Raw genomic sequence first — 12,087 nt, 5'->3', positions numbered from 1 at the left:
TAATCTCTTCCTCTATTTATTTGTTTTTCAATAATACAGCAAAACATTTTTTTTTCTTTTTGCATAAACTTGTTCTCGAGATTTTGAATCGACAGCTTGTAAAATATTGTGGGGGCCCTCCATTCTGCTGCCTCATATCATGCACGTCGTTATTCCAGAGGGCAACGGGTCATCGGTTTACTGTACATTTATTAAGTAAATCAAGCTGCAAATCCAACACTTCCAGATGAAAACATTAACTAAACCCCTTGGAAAGAGCAATGCCTGGGAGACTGAACACAGAGAAAAAATAATCAAAACTGTCAGCTCGCTTTACGTGTACCTGATATTTACAAGACACAAGACCACGCTTTAAAGGTGAGTTTTGGCATTTGTTAACAACGTAAAGAAAAAGAAAACCCAACATCTCTGTATTATTAAAAAATATTTTTTTTTGTTTTTCATTTCACCAACACCCTTTCGTCTTGCTCTGAGCCTCTCAGTTATTAACATCTTCGTGGGTTTGAACTGCAGACCTTTTTTTTTTTTCCTCTTTTTTTTTTAAGGGAAAAAAAACCAGAGTTACACCAGCACCTGCTATCCCTTAACAGCTTTCCGTGCTCGCTGTCAGCACGGGGCGTGTGAGGGACGGGACACGGCGGGGTCCGCGGACACGCGGGCTGCACCTGTCGCCTCCGCTCGCACGGAGAGGCACAAGGAGCGGCTGCGAGGCGAGGCCCCGGATGCTTGAGGGGCGCGGGCAGGGCGGGGGTCGCTGCCCCTTCCTCACACCTCCCACCACCCCTCGCCCAAGTCCGAGCGGTGCTGGCGAGGGGCGGCCCTGCGGAGCGGCGTCGGCGACAGGCGGACGGAGCGTGTCTCCCGCTGGGGGCTGCGGGGCAGGGGGATCACCCGGCGGGATCATAAAATCGAATCGATGGAGCCCAGGTGGCGCTGCTCGGGCCGTCACGCCGCTTCCCCAGCCCGGGCTGTCGGGCACTGGGTCCCTAGCCCCGCGGGGCCCCGGCCGCCCCATCGCCCCCGGTCTGCCGCCCGCTGCCGGCCGTCGGTGCCCGACGGGCCGCGAGCAGCGCCGCGCCACTTCCTGCTTCGCCCCGCCGCGCTCTGGGCCCTGGCACGGGGCAGCAGCTGTGCGGCCCCGCCGCCCACTCACTCCCCCGCTCGTTCCCGGCGCACGCAGTCAGCGCAGCGCCCGCGCGGACCTTTCCGAAAGAGAGGGCCCCGCGCCGGCTGCGGGTGCCCGCCCGCTCCTCGCCTCCCGCCTCGGTCCGCGCCAGGGCCACGCTGCAGGGGTCAGCGCGCACCCCCACGGGGAAGCCCGAGCACCGGCTGGCGCTGTGCCGTGCGCGGCACGGGAGCGGGAGCCGCTGCGGGAGGGGCCCCGGTGCCGTCGGGCGACAGATCGCGCCCCGCGGGCCCGCGCTCCCCCGGGCTCGGCGGTGGTTGATTGGCGCCGCGGGGAGCCCGCTCGAGGAGGCGGGGGAGTGTTTGCCGGCGGGGGGTGGTTTCCCCCTTCCCTGGCCGGGCTCATTGGCCAGACGGCGCCGTGGCAGGAAGGGGACAGAGACCACGCGGGCTCCGCCCCGCGCCAATAGAAACCTATCGAAGGGTAACCCGAGCCCAGAGAAACCCGCGGCGGCGGTGCCAGTACCCAGCCGCCGCGGTCGGGGCCGGCTTTCCGCAGGGGCGGCCGGGGGCGCGGGGGTGCGCGGGCGGCGACCGCGCCATGCAGTACCAGCCGCCGGGCGCGGCGCCGGCCGCCCTGGGCGTCGGCGTCCCGCTGTACGCGCCCACGCCGCTGCTCCAGCCCGCGCACCCCACGCCCTTCTACATCGAGGACATCCTGGGCCGCGGCCCCGCCGCCGCCCCGGCCCCCCACTCCCTGCCCGCCCCGCCGCCGCCGACGCTGCCGTCGCCCAACTCCTCCTTCACCAGCCTGGTGTCCCCGTACCGGACCCCCATCTACGAGCCGACCCCCGTCCACCCGGCCTTCTCCCACCACCTCGCCGCCACCTATGGCACCGGCGCCTACGCCGGGCCCCTCTACTCCTTTCCCCGCGCCGTCGGCGACTACGCGCACGCCCTGATCCGGCAGGACCCCCTGGGTAAGCCATGTGCCCCCCTCTCCGCCCTCCCCGGCTCCGGCGCAGCTCTCGTCCCGTCCCCATCCCGCCGTCGGGGCAGGGGTAAATGGGAAGTGCCCGAAAGCGGTCCCCTTTCCCGCCCGCCCCGCCGCTTCTCTGCGTTCCCCCGGCTCCCTCCGGGCCCCGTCTGATTTACAGTAAATTAGAGACGTGCCGTGCTCCGGGTCTGTCAGCGAGACCACAGTGCGCGGCCGCGGTGACTCAGATTTGTTTTCCTTCAAACCAAGTGACTCTGAGAGTGTCCTTAGTAATGTCGCGTGTGGTTTTGGTGGGGAGTTTTAATTGTGCTTGGAGATCGCATGGCAGATCTCAGTCTTTCCTGCGGATGACTTGAAAAACAGTCGGGAGGCCGGCTCCACTCGCTGGGGCCCCCGAGGTTCCTCTGCGGGTCGGCCCGGGCCGGGCCGGGGCCCCGCGGCTGCTTCGTGCCTTGGCCGGGGGAAGCGACCCCTCTGCGGGGGCTGAGCCCCGTGCCCGGGCTGCAGCACTTGTTCTTAGTGATTGCAAAACTGGACCTGACTCACCGCATTTGTGCAGTGAAAGAGGCTGACCCTTTCCGTTCATACAGGAAACCTTGAGCTCTCGATAGGAGTAAATCTGGTTTCAGAAGCTGTTAAGTGTTTTCCTGGCCGCCTGAAGCAGGCTCTTCCCCGGGAGTCGTGCACATTGCTGATTACTTTATCGACATCCTCAATACAGACAAATTCAGGAAACACTCGACTTCTGATAGCCGGGATCCGTTTTTCTGATATTGTTCATTTCCTCTGTGTGGGATGTGACTTTATGACAGCTAAAATAACCAGTTGCTTCCTATTTTTTGAGGCTGTTTTGCACCAGAATTACTAAAGCCTGACGCAAGCAAAATCTCGAAAAACAATGCAGCAAATTGCAAAGGGTGCAGGCAGAAAGACAAACAGCGTGACTCAGTAGCACTGGCCGGAGCCTCCTGTCCCGGGACGCGGCTGCGGCTCCGCAGCGGGGCCGGTTCCCCGGCGTGTCGCTGCCTGCCCCGCCTCGCCCCTCACCCGGCCCCGGGTGAGCCTGTCGGGCACCCCGCGGCCTCTGGAGGGCAAACCCCCAGCCGAGGGTGGGGGACATGCGGGCTCTTCTTCCTAGAAGCCCAGTGCCCTCCTGTTGGCATCACCCCTGCCCAGCCCCGCGATGTCCCCGCTCTCCGCAGGGACCCGGGCACTGGCTCAGAGTAAGGGAGACGGTTTCTTTAGGGCATCGCAGTGAAAGAGCAGAAGGAAGCAAAGGTCTTTTTTTTTTTTTTTTTTTTGGTCTCTTTCTTTGCGAGATAGACCAACAGGAAACACATTGACGGAAATGTTGCCAAAGCCCGTAAAGTGACTTTAACTGGTCTCTCCGTTTGGCGGAGGGGAAAAAATCAAAGAGGGGAAAGATCAGAGTAGGAACTGAGAGAAATAAAATCAGGCGAAGGAAATTAGCGAGCCCTGGGCCCGGGCGGGACAGGGGCTCCCCAGCCACGCGTGTCCGCGGCCGGCCGGTGACCCTGGGTGCTGTGCCCCTCTTTGCAGGGAAGCCGCTGCTCTGGAGCCCCTTCATCCAGCGGCCGCTGCACAAGAGGAAGGGGGGGCAGGTCCGCTTCTCCAACGACCAGACCATCGAGTTGGAGAAGAAGTTCGAGACGCAGAAATACCTCTCCCCGCCGGAGAGGAAGCGTCTGGCCAAGATGCTGCAGCTCAGCGAGAGGCAGGTGAGGCCGTGCCCCCGCCCCGGGGAACCGCACCCCCTTCCCCTTCGCTCCGGCCCCGCCGTGCAGCTGCTGTCGGTGCATCGCTCCGGGGACCTGGCCGGCTCAGGGTCGGCGGGGAGAGGGGTTTTTGGCAGGTTCTTGCTTTTTGCTTGTGGCTTGGGTAAGGCTCTGGGCGCTAACTGGCTCCAAGACTACCCCGCACCTTTTCTCGTTGTCGTTGCTCAGGTCAAAACCTGGTTTCAGAATCGCAGAGCCAAATGGAGGCGTCTAAAGCAGGTACGTAGATGTTTCTGTTTCTATAGAAATAAGTATTTTAATTGTCTTATCTTACGCCGTGCTCGCCTATTCCAGGTTGTATGCAGAAGTCATCTGAAAGGCTGTTTAACCTCTTCACCTTGATTAAAAAGACAAATAGTCATGCTGGAATCCATGAGGGCTCGTTCAGGCAGCACTAACGTTAAAAGCTTCTAATGCAGTTCCTATATCAATTATGCCTGTTTTTCACACACCACCTATTAAAACTCCACGGTAATTGTTTTGTAAACCCATATGTTGTTTAGCCAATTAACATGGAGAAGATAAGTAATTGTCAGTAAATTACTTAGGCAGTTTTTTTGGAGAATATTAACTGGTGTTTTAAAATGCCCTCTCTTAATAAATGCAAGTCAATGTATTTTGCTAACATTGGGAGAAAGCAGGTATAAACACCTTGTTTGTTTTGAGGAGCCACATGGAAAATTGAGTAGCTTTTACCTTCCTTCACAAGCAGTTACAATGCATAAGCGTAAGAAGTTAAAGCAATTTCCCTTCCCTTAGAAATCACGCTCGAGCAGATAATTATTTAGCAGTTTTTATGGCACATAGGGACTCAGCAAAACTGAGGTCCCTTGGCTCAAATATTTTTGAAAAATTCCAACATTTTGGCCCGAGTCTGGCTTCAGTGAGTGTGACATGGATGCACACATTTTACTGGCAAATTCGCCTTTAATATAAAAGTAAAAAGAAAAGTAAACTAATCACGGTACGATGCTCTAGATGAATCTCTGTAACCTTCGCCTGAGTTTAACTCAATCTTCAGTTGATTTTTTTAATAAAGTCCTATTATTCTGGCAAGAGGCTGCCTGGGGCCCAACCCATGCCACAGTGTCCGGAGAGCTCGCTTGGGATCTCGGCCATTTTAAGTCATTTCCTCCTTTTCATTCAGTCACATCCATTTCTCCAAGCCCGCACGGTTATATCATGGGTACGTGTCTCTGCCTGCTTTTTCTTTTGCGTAGCATTTCATGCCCCCTTAGGGGACTGGGCTCTCCAGACAGGTGCCAACACAGGGCTACTCTTGCCTTCACAAACAGGGTTTTGGTTTGGTTTTAGTGGTGAGTGTTTTAATGTTGAGTTTTAGCTTAATTAGTAATTTTTTTCCATTTGCTTTTGGACCACTGATGGATTCAACCTCCCTCCTCTTGTTGTCGGGTGTAATTAAAGAAAGATCAGGGCAGGAGGAAGCTGTGTGTCGGTGTTTGTAGACTCATAATAAACATTTGCTTTGCTAAAGACAAAAGTTCAGAGGTTCCTGGGCTCCAGCAGCTCCTGCCTCTTTTGAAGTGGCTGCGATAACCATCGCCAAGGAGCCTTATTCACGGCAGCAGCCCCTGTGGCTGTGAGGGAGTGGGATCAGAGCCCTCGCCCAGCCCTGTCCCACTCGGGCAGATTTATAGGCAGGAGGCCCAGGGAGGCAGTGGGACACCTGCCTTTTTCTGCAAGGTGGCTTTCCCACACAGCACAGCTGGAATTCCCAGGCCTCTGTCTCTGTACCAAGCAGGATTCTTTCATTGCAGGAGAACCCCCAGGCCACCAAAAAAGAAGAAGTAGAAGGTGCTGACAGTCACAGTGACCAAAGGCCGGAGGGCTGCCAGAGCCCTGAGCAGAAGGGTAAGGAGGTCTCTCTGGATGGCTCACAGTACACCCCCTCACCAGCCTCACAGGAGGACCTGGAGTCAGACGTCTCTGATGACTCTGATCAAGAAGTGGACATTGAAGGCGATAAAGGCTTTTACACTGCTGCCCACTAACAGTCCCATGCAGAGAGCGGACCTAACTCGGCTTGCACTTTACCAGGGGCTCGTTTGAAAGAATATTGTGCTACAGGAGAAAAACTCTCACCGTTACATTGAAAGAAAAAAGCATCACCAAAGAGACTAATTTTATAACAAGCAGAGAAAGAAAGATATATTTTCTGCGAACAGTTCAGTTTTGGCATCTCTAATTTGGTTAAAGGACCATGGTTTGTATTTAATTATTTGTAAGATATGTTTGTACAATAATCAATGTTCTAACTGGAATATTATCCTGCACCCTGTCCTTACAGGGTGGTGGAGAGGGTCTGAATCAGCTGCTGTCGGTGATCAGGCAAAACTCTAACTAGTGTGGAAGTGAGTATGGATTGCAGGACTAAGCCCTTTATATGTGTAAACAAACGTACTTTAAATAGATTAATTTAAACGCCCTTTGTACGCAGAGAAACATGTTCTGTGAAATAGGGAGGGATTTGACCATCCCGAGAAGTGCCTTATACTCACACCCTTTTATGTGCTCTCTACTGAGACATCCTTCCGTTTGTCAGGCAGAGTTGTCAGATTCCTTTTTCTTCTTGTGTGAGATGAAATGTGCCTTCTCAGATTTTTGAGAATTTTGCCTCACAGCTTGGATGGTTCCATTTGCGGAAAAAAAAAAAGTTTCTCCTTTAAAATCTCTAGCACTGTTTTTTATGGATTTCATATTTGAGAAGAAAATGCAGGGAGTGATAGGGCCCTGCTGCAGGACAGAAACTGGCATCAGCTGCAGGGCATAAGTGAGGCACACAGCTGTGGGAAGATAATGCCTATCGTACACGTATCTGCTTCTGTACATACTAGTTTTCTTTAAAAGTCTTGTGGTTTTATACCTCACATTGTTCATATTTTGTACATATTTGTTCAGTGTTTAAAAAAAAAGTCAAAACCTGGTATTTAATTTTTGATGGACATATCTGTGAAATAAACCTAAACTCTGCAACACTTGCCACTCTGGCTGTCCAGTTACTGGCAGGAGAAAACCCGAACCTCTCCTCTGCCAGGTGTGTTGTAAGCAGCTTTTCCCTCAGTCCTGTGCCAGCCATCAGCCACCCCGCAGCTTTCTGGGCACCCTCTGTCGCAGGAGTCTCGTGTGGGCTCTCTGCTGTGGTTTTTTGCTGTGTTTCAGCCTCCCACCCCGCGTTTCGGTTTTGCCCGTGCCTGTGCCCACATGGGAACGGGCTCTGTGGTGAGAGGAGGAAAACCTGGCTGGCAATCCCAGGCTGGAAGCGTGGGTGTTTACCCCCGAGTCGCCCTGGCCTTGGGGGGCCGGGGAGGGGTGCGGGCTGGAGGAGGAGCGGGGCCGGCAGGGTTTGCTCGGGGCCGGGCATCGACCCCAGCCGGGGCAGACGCTGACCCACCTGAGTCAACAGTGGTTATTCATCGGCCTTTCTCCGAAATGACTGCGGCGACTCGGGGAAGGAGCGCGGAACCCGGGCTAGAGAATGGCTCCCGGGAGCGGGCATCCTGGGTGGGCACCTGCATGGGTATCCAGCCCCTCCAGGTGCCACAGTGAGCACCCAGGGGACAGGGATTTACACCTGGCCAAGCGTCACAGAGGCTTTTAGTGCCAAGAAATTGCTTTTAGACAGCAACAAGTGACTATTGTGACTGGCAAGGGAGGATGGCTCTTAGAGCAGACAAGCTGTTTTTTCTAAGTCAGTTAATTATTTTAGAAACATCAGCTGAGATTTCTGAGTAAATGGCTTTAAATTTGGTTTATCCGAAAACCGCGCTCATGAGCGGGGCCCGAAAAGACGAAGTGATGAGGTTCTGTGCCCCCTGCCCGTGCACAGGCTCCGGCTGCCCAGAGCTGCTCCGGTCGGGCCGCGGCCGGGCCCAGCGCCCTCCGCTCGCAGGCGGCCCCGGGACGCGGGCACCGGCCCCGGGATTATCGCTGCCCGTGACAAAGGGAGCTCCGGGGCGCTCCAGGGCCTCCCTGGGGCTCCTCTCCGCCTTTGCGCCGCGATCGAGCCCCAGCGCGGTGAGCTCTGAGGGCGCCGACAGCTCAGGCTGAGGAGGAGATCCCGTCTCCATCCCTCGGCTTTCCCTCGCTCGGATTGCCGTCCCGGGCCTCACCGCGGATCCCCACGGGGACGGGGACGGGGACAGCCCACCGTGAGTCCCGGGAGCTGCGGGGGAGGTGATGAGGTTGTGAGGGCCGGAGCAGAGCAGGCAGCCCTCGGGTAGACGCCGTCCGCGTCTGTTTTTCTTTATCTGTCCCGACCGATATCAAGGTGCACGGAACTGGCGTCACCTCTTCAACGCGACTTCGTGTTATGGCTGTGCTTTCCGTGGGGATGGGAACACGCGTGGAACAGGGCGGCCCGTGAGAGTGGGCGCCGGGCAAGCCCCACTTCCATGAGGGATGACACCGGAGTTCCCCGGCCGGCACAAGCCGGGAGCCGGCCGGGCCCGATGCGATGGACGGGGCGGGGGCTCTGCCCGAGGAACTGCGCGGGGTCGCATCCCGGGAGATCTAATGGGGTCCAGGGAAGCCGCGCTCGCCAACCCGGGCGCTGTCCCCGCCGTGGCAGGGATTTGACGGCTCCCCGCAGGTGAGGAGCGCAGATGCGCCGTCTGCAGCCGCCTGGCCAGGGATGTGGATTTCCAGGGTGTCGCGACAAGTGACAAACAGCGCTGTAACCCAGGCTGGGCGGTCGATATGTCCTTGCTCACCCGCCCACCCGGGGAGGGGGCTTAGGGAGGTAAAACGCACCGGCGGGGCCGGTCGAGCTGCCGGTCAGAGGTAATTGCCCAGCAGCTGTCCCTAATTTCCCCAGCTCGTTTCCACGCGGGGGAGACCGATGTGGGGATGACCACGGTGTGGCGGACGAGTGTCCCTCCACGGGCAGTCTCTTCTCTTTGGCAGGAGAAAAGCAGCCAAAGCACTTTACACCGTTGGGGAAAACCTTCGAGCCCCTTCCGTGCCACCCTGCTCTGTCCTGTTTGTTTGCCCGTTGGCTATTCCATGCCGAGCTGGCACGTATGACCTTTCCAGCACAACTCCCGTCTTGTTTTCGACTTTTTTATCAGCCGATTCAACTTGAAAATGGTTATCATTTAGCAGAAAAACAAACAGAAAAGCACATTTTTGTAAGCAAAACGTTAATGATTGGAAGAATTGCACCAATTTCAGCTTGACAGTGTGTGATTAATCCTCCGGGTCAGGTACTTATATTTTTAGTCATTAAGTTCGTCGGCCTTTGATATGCAGAACTCTTTCTAGCCTAATAGGCTATCGACCGAGCCGCTGTGTACTTTGCCTCCGTGCGCAGCGCGGTGCCGGGCCCGCGGCGGGCGCAGCGCGGGATGCGCGGGCGGGGCGCGTCCAGCGGGGCCCGCCGGGGCAGCGGGGACAGCGGCCGGGGCAGCGGTGACAGCGGCCGGGGCAGCGGGGACAGCGGCCGGAGCCGCCCAGCCCGGCCCGGCCCGGCCCGCGCATTTGGCCCACGAGCGGGGCAGCCGAACCCGGACCGCGGCCGGGACACGCGTGGGGCTGCGCGTTCGCGCCCGCCGCCCGTGCTGCCGCGGGGGCGCGGAGAGGAGGAAGGCGGACAGGCGATGTTTGTAAAGCAGGTCACTTTAATCCTTCACACTGAAACGTCCAGAGCCTCTTCTATTGCACAATAATAGGAAATAATAACTCAGGGCTGCTAATTGTTTGCTTTCGCTGAAAAGGACCTTCCTCTGGTCATATCGGATAAAAGCAGTTTTATCCGTCCACTCAGTTTAGTGGATGACAAGAAACGGTGTTAGGCCTGGAAGACATGTGCTATTAAATGTCAGATGACCAGAGGTCAAATGTCAGATGACCAAAAAAAGAAAAATAATCAGACAATAAAATCTGTGCATGGATATTATTGTCTTTTAGCTATGTATGTATAGGTGTGTATCTATATCTATATATGTATGTATATATATATATGTGTGTGTGTGTGTGTATATATGTGTGCAAAATGTTCGTTTTTGAAGACATTATTTTAGCACACGAGAAAGTACCAAGGCAGACAGAGCTGTAAACCTGAAAGAAGCATGAAGAGCAGGTCAGAACATGCTGATCTGATTCAGATCAACTTCTCATTAACGTTTAGCAGTGGTTTGGGCTTAGTAAGGACTTTGTCCAGGTGACAACAGCTTACCAAAATGCCTTTGCTGACAGTTGAGTCTCTGTCTTATTTTGAATCATGGACTGGTTCCAGGCCTCCTGAGCACAGGAGGTTTGCTTATTCCTATTTATCCAAAACAGGAAATCAATGTGTATTTCTAAAATATTTCAGATGGTGCATGTCAAGGCCAACAAAACTTTACACAATCGTGTAAAAGCCTTATCATGTTAACTTAAGTGGCTCCGTTTCACAGCTCCATTGTCTGAGAGCTATTGACAAATGACTACTAAACCCCGGGAGTCTGAAGCACATCCAGACTGTGTTACTTTGGTCACTTCGAGTTATAACAGCAAATTATTGTTTGGTGGAGTCTTTCAATTGAGTTGGTGACTAGTGAATTTCCCCCTGACTGTTAGATACCCACCCATGTTATGAAGACATAATCTCTAATGGGACTAATTGGGAGGTAGATCTTTTTTCCTATCAAATTGATACCTACCTATGTCATTAAGCCTTAATAACAAATAGAACTAATAGGTTTGTTAGGGTTTGTTGTTTTGTTTCATTTTGTTTATTTGGTTTTGTTTCTGTTTGTTTCGATTTGTTGTCGTTGTGGAGTTTTTTTTACATAGCAAAACAGAGCCTGATATTAAATAGTCTGAGAGGCTGTGCTTATGCTTATTTTAGAATTATCATAGTGACTTTTTAATTTTTCATTCTTTTTTTTTTTTTTTCTTTCCTGAAAGTATTATTCAAGATGTCAAAAATACTAGCACAATTCTGGGAAAGAGATGTTCTGATTTTTTCAATGGTAGGAGCAAACCAATGTAAGGATATGTATTAATGACTAAGAATTTATCTGCTGATTTTTACAAGACAATTGTTAGAGTGGGTATGTGTGCAAGCATGTGGGCTAGACATTTTCAAGTAGCTATTCAAAGGAGCAGATTTTTCAAGGGTTTTGTCTGAGTACATTTCGGTGAAAACAAAGTCAAAGTCAAAATGAGTTGCTGTGTTGGCCTGTAGGAAATTAACCGGTGCTCACAGTCAGATGGAAATACTGACGCTAAAGACAAACCGAACTCCACATTTGTTGTACAGTTTAGGCAAATGATTTGGGTTAAAAGATTGAACGGGCACGAAAAGTGAGCTGCCATCTCATCAGCCTTAGGGAAGGGGCCATTTCCAGGAGGCCTAATTCAATCAAGCTTATTTAAGGACTAAAAATCCCATCTGACAGACACATAGACCTCAAAACTTTTAACACGATTTTAGCAGGCTGAGTTGCAGTCAGCAAGGAGCCCAGAATATGACCTGCTAAAGCTTGGCAGATTATATCAGTAGACTCTTAGTAGGTCTTGTTTTAGAAAAAAGAGTTCCTGACTGAGCTAAATCTACTGAAAAAAAAAAGGATCCTTTCCCCCTTGTTGTCTAGACAGACCCTTCTGGGTTTCCCTGCACTTCAATCTGTGCCATTGCTTTGAAGACCTATGTGGAGAAAACTCTTGCTGATCCTTTCCTATGCTATTCACTCCATGGCTGTTGCAGTGGGCATGCCATGGTAAGAAGTATTCTGTCATTGTCTAGACAAGTTTAAAAGTTATATTTTTAGAATGACTTAGCAAACACTTTTAAACACCTTTTAGCATTTGACTTGTCCTGTCTATACAAGGTTTCAAATCATGGTAGTCAAACCTTGTTGGCTAGTATCTTTAAAAACACAGCTTTTATCCTAGTCTAGACATACTGAGAGTTCTTGTCCTGGAGTACACCCACATGAGGGTAGAGCCGTTCTGAAATGAGTCAGGACTGCCCACTACCCTGCAATTGTATCTCAGTGACTTACTGCAGATATCAGGATAAAAATCACAGGTTAAAAGGGGAAGAAGTAACTTTATTTTATACACATCAGTTCTTCCACTTCCTTCTCTGTGTAATAAGGAACCCTCTTACATAGCCAAAAACCTAATCTCACAAAGTCAATCAGACAGACCTGTTGTAATCCTAAG

The 12,087-nt window shown here is 53.0% G+C and overlaps 1 protein-coding gene across 1 annotated transcript; it reads left to right on the top strand.

Moving 5' to 3' along the window:
* The first annotated feature begins 1,629 nt into the window (after positions 1–1,629).
* On the top strand, positions 1,630–6,916 carry HHEX (hematopoietically expressed homeobox). The gene is made up of 4 exons (XM_064430895.1): positions 1,630–2,105; positions 3,683–3,861; positions 4,087–4,137; positions 5,697–6,916. The coding sequence occupies exons 1-4, from the start codon at positions 1,727–1,729 to the stop codon at positions 5,928–5,930; spliced, it is 843 nt and encodes a 280-aa protein (XP_064286965.1). The 5' UTR covers positions 1,630–1,726; the 3' UTR covers positions 5,931–6,916.
* The last annotated feature ends 5,171 nt before the right edge of the window (positions 6,917–12,087 follow it).

Source organism: Passer domesticus, chromosome 8 (assembly GCF_036417665.1).
Source record: "Passer domesticus isolate bPasDom1 chromosome 8, bPasDom1.hap1, whole genome shotgun sequence".
Taxonomy (NCBI): domain Eukaryota; kingdom Metazoa; phylum Chordata; class Aves; order Passeriformes; family Passeridae; genus Passer; species Passer domesticus.
The sequence above is the reverse complement of the archived record's forward strand: the minus strand, read 5'-3'. Positions and strand labels throughout refer to the sequence as shown.

Bases quoted from the DNA above. Each gene is read 5' to 3' on its own strand.
- HHEX (XM_064430895.1), top strand. From the start codon at position 1,727: ATGCAGTACCAGCCGCCGGGCGCGGCGCCGGCCGCCCTGGGCGTCGGC. The intron at 2,106-3,682 runs GTAAGCCATGTG...CCCTCTTTGCAG, and splicing joins GATCCGGCAGGACCCCCTGG to GGAAGCCGCTGCTCTGGAGC. The intron at 3,862-4,086 runs GTGAGGCCGTGC...GTCGTTGCTCAG, and splicing joins TGCAGCTCAGCGAGAGGCAG to GTCAAAACCTGGTTTCAGAA.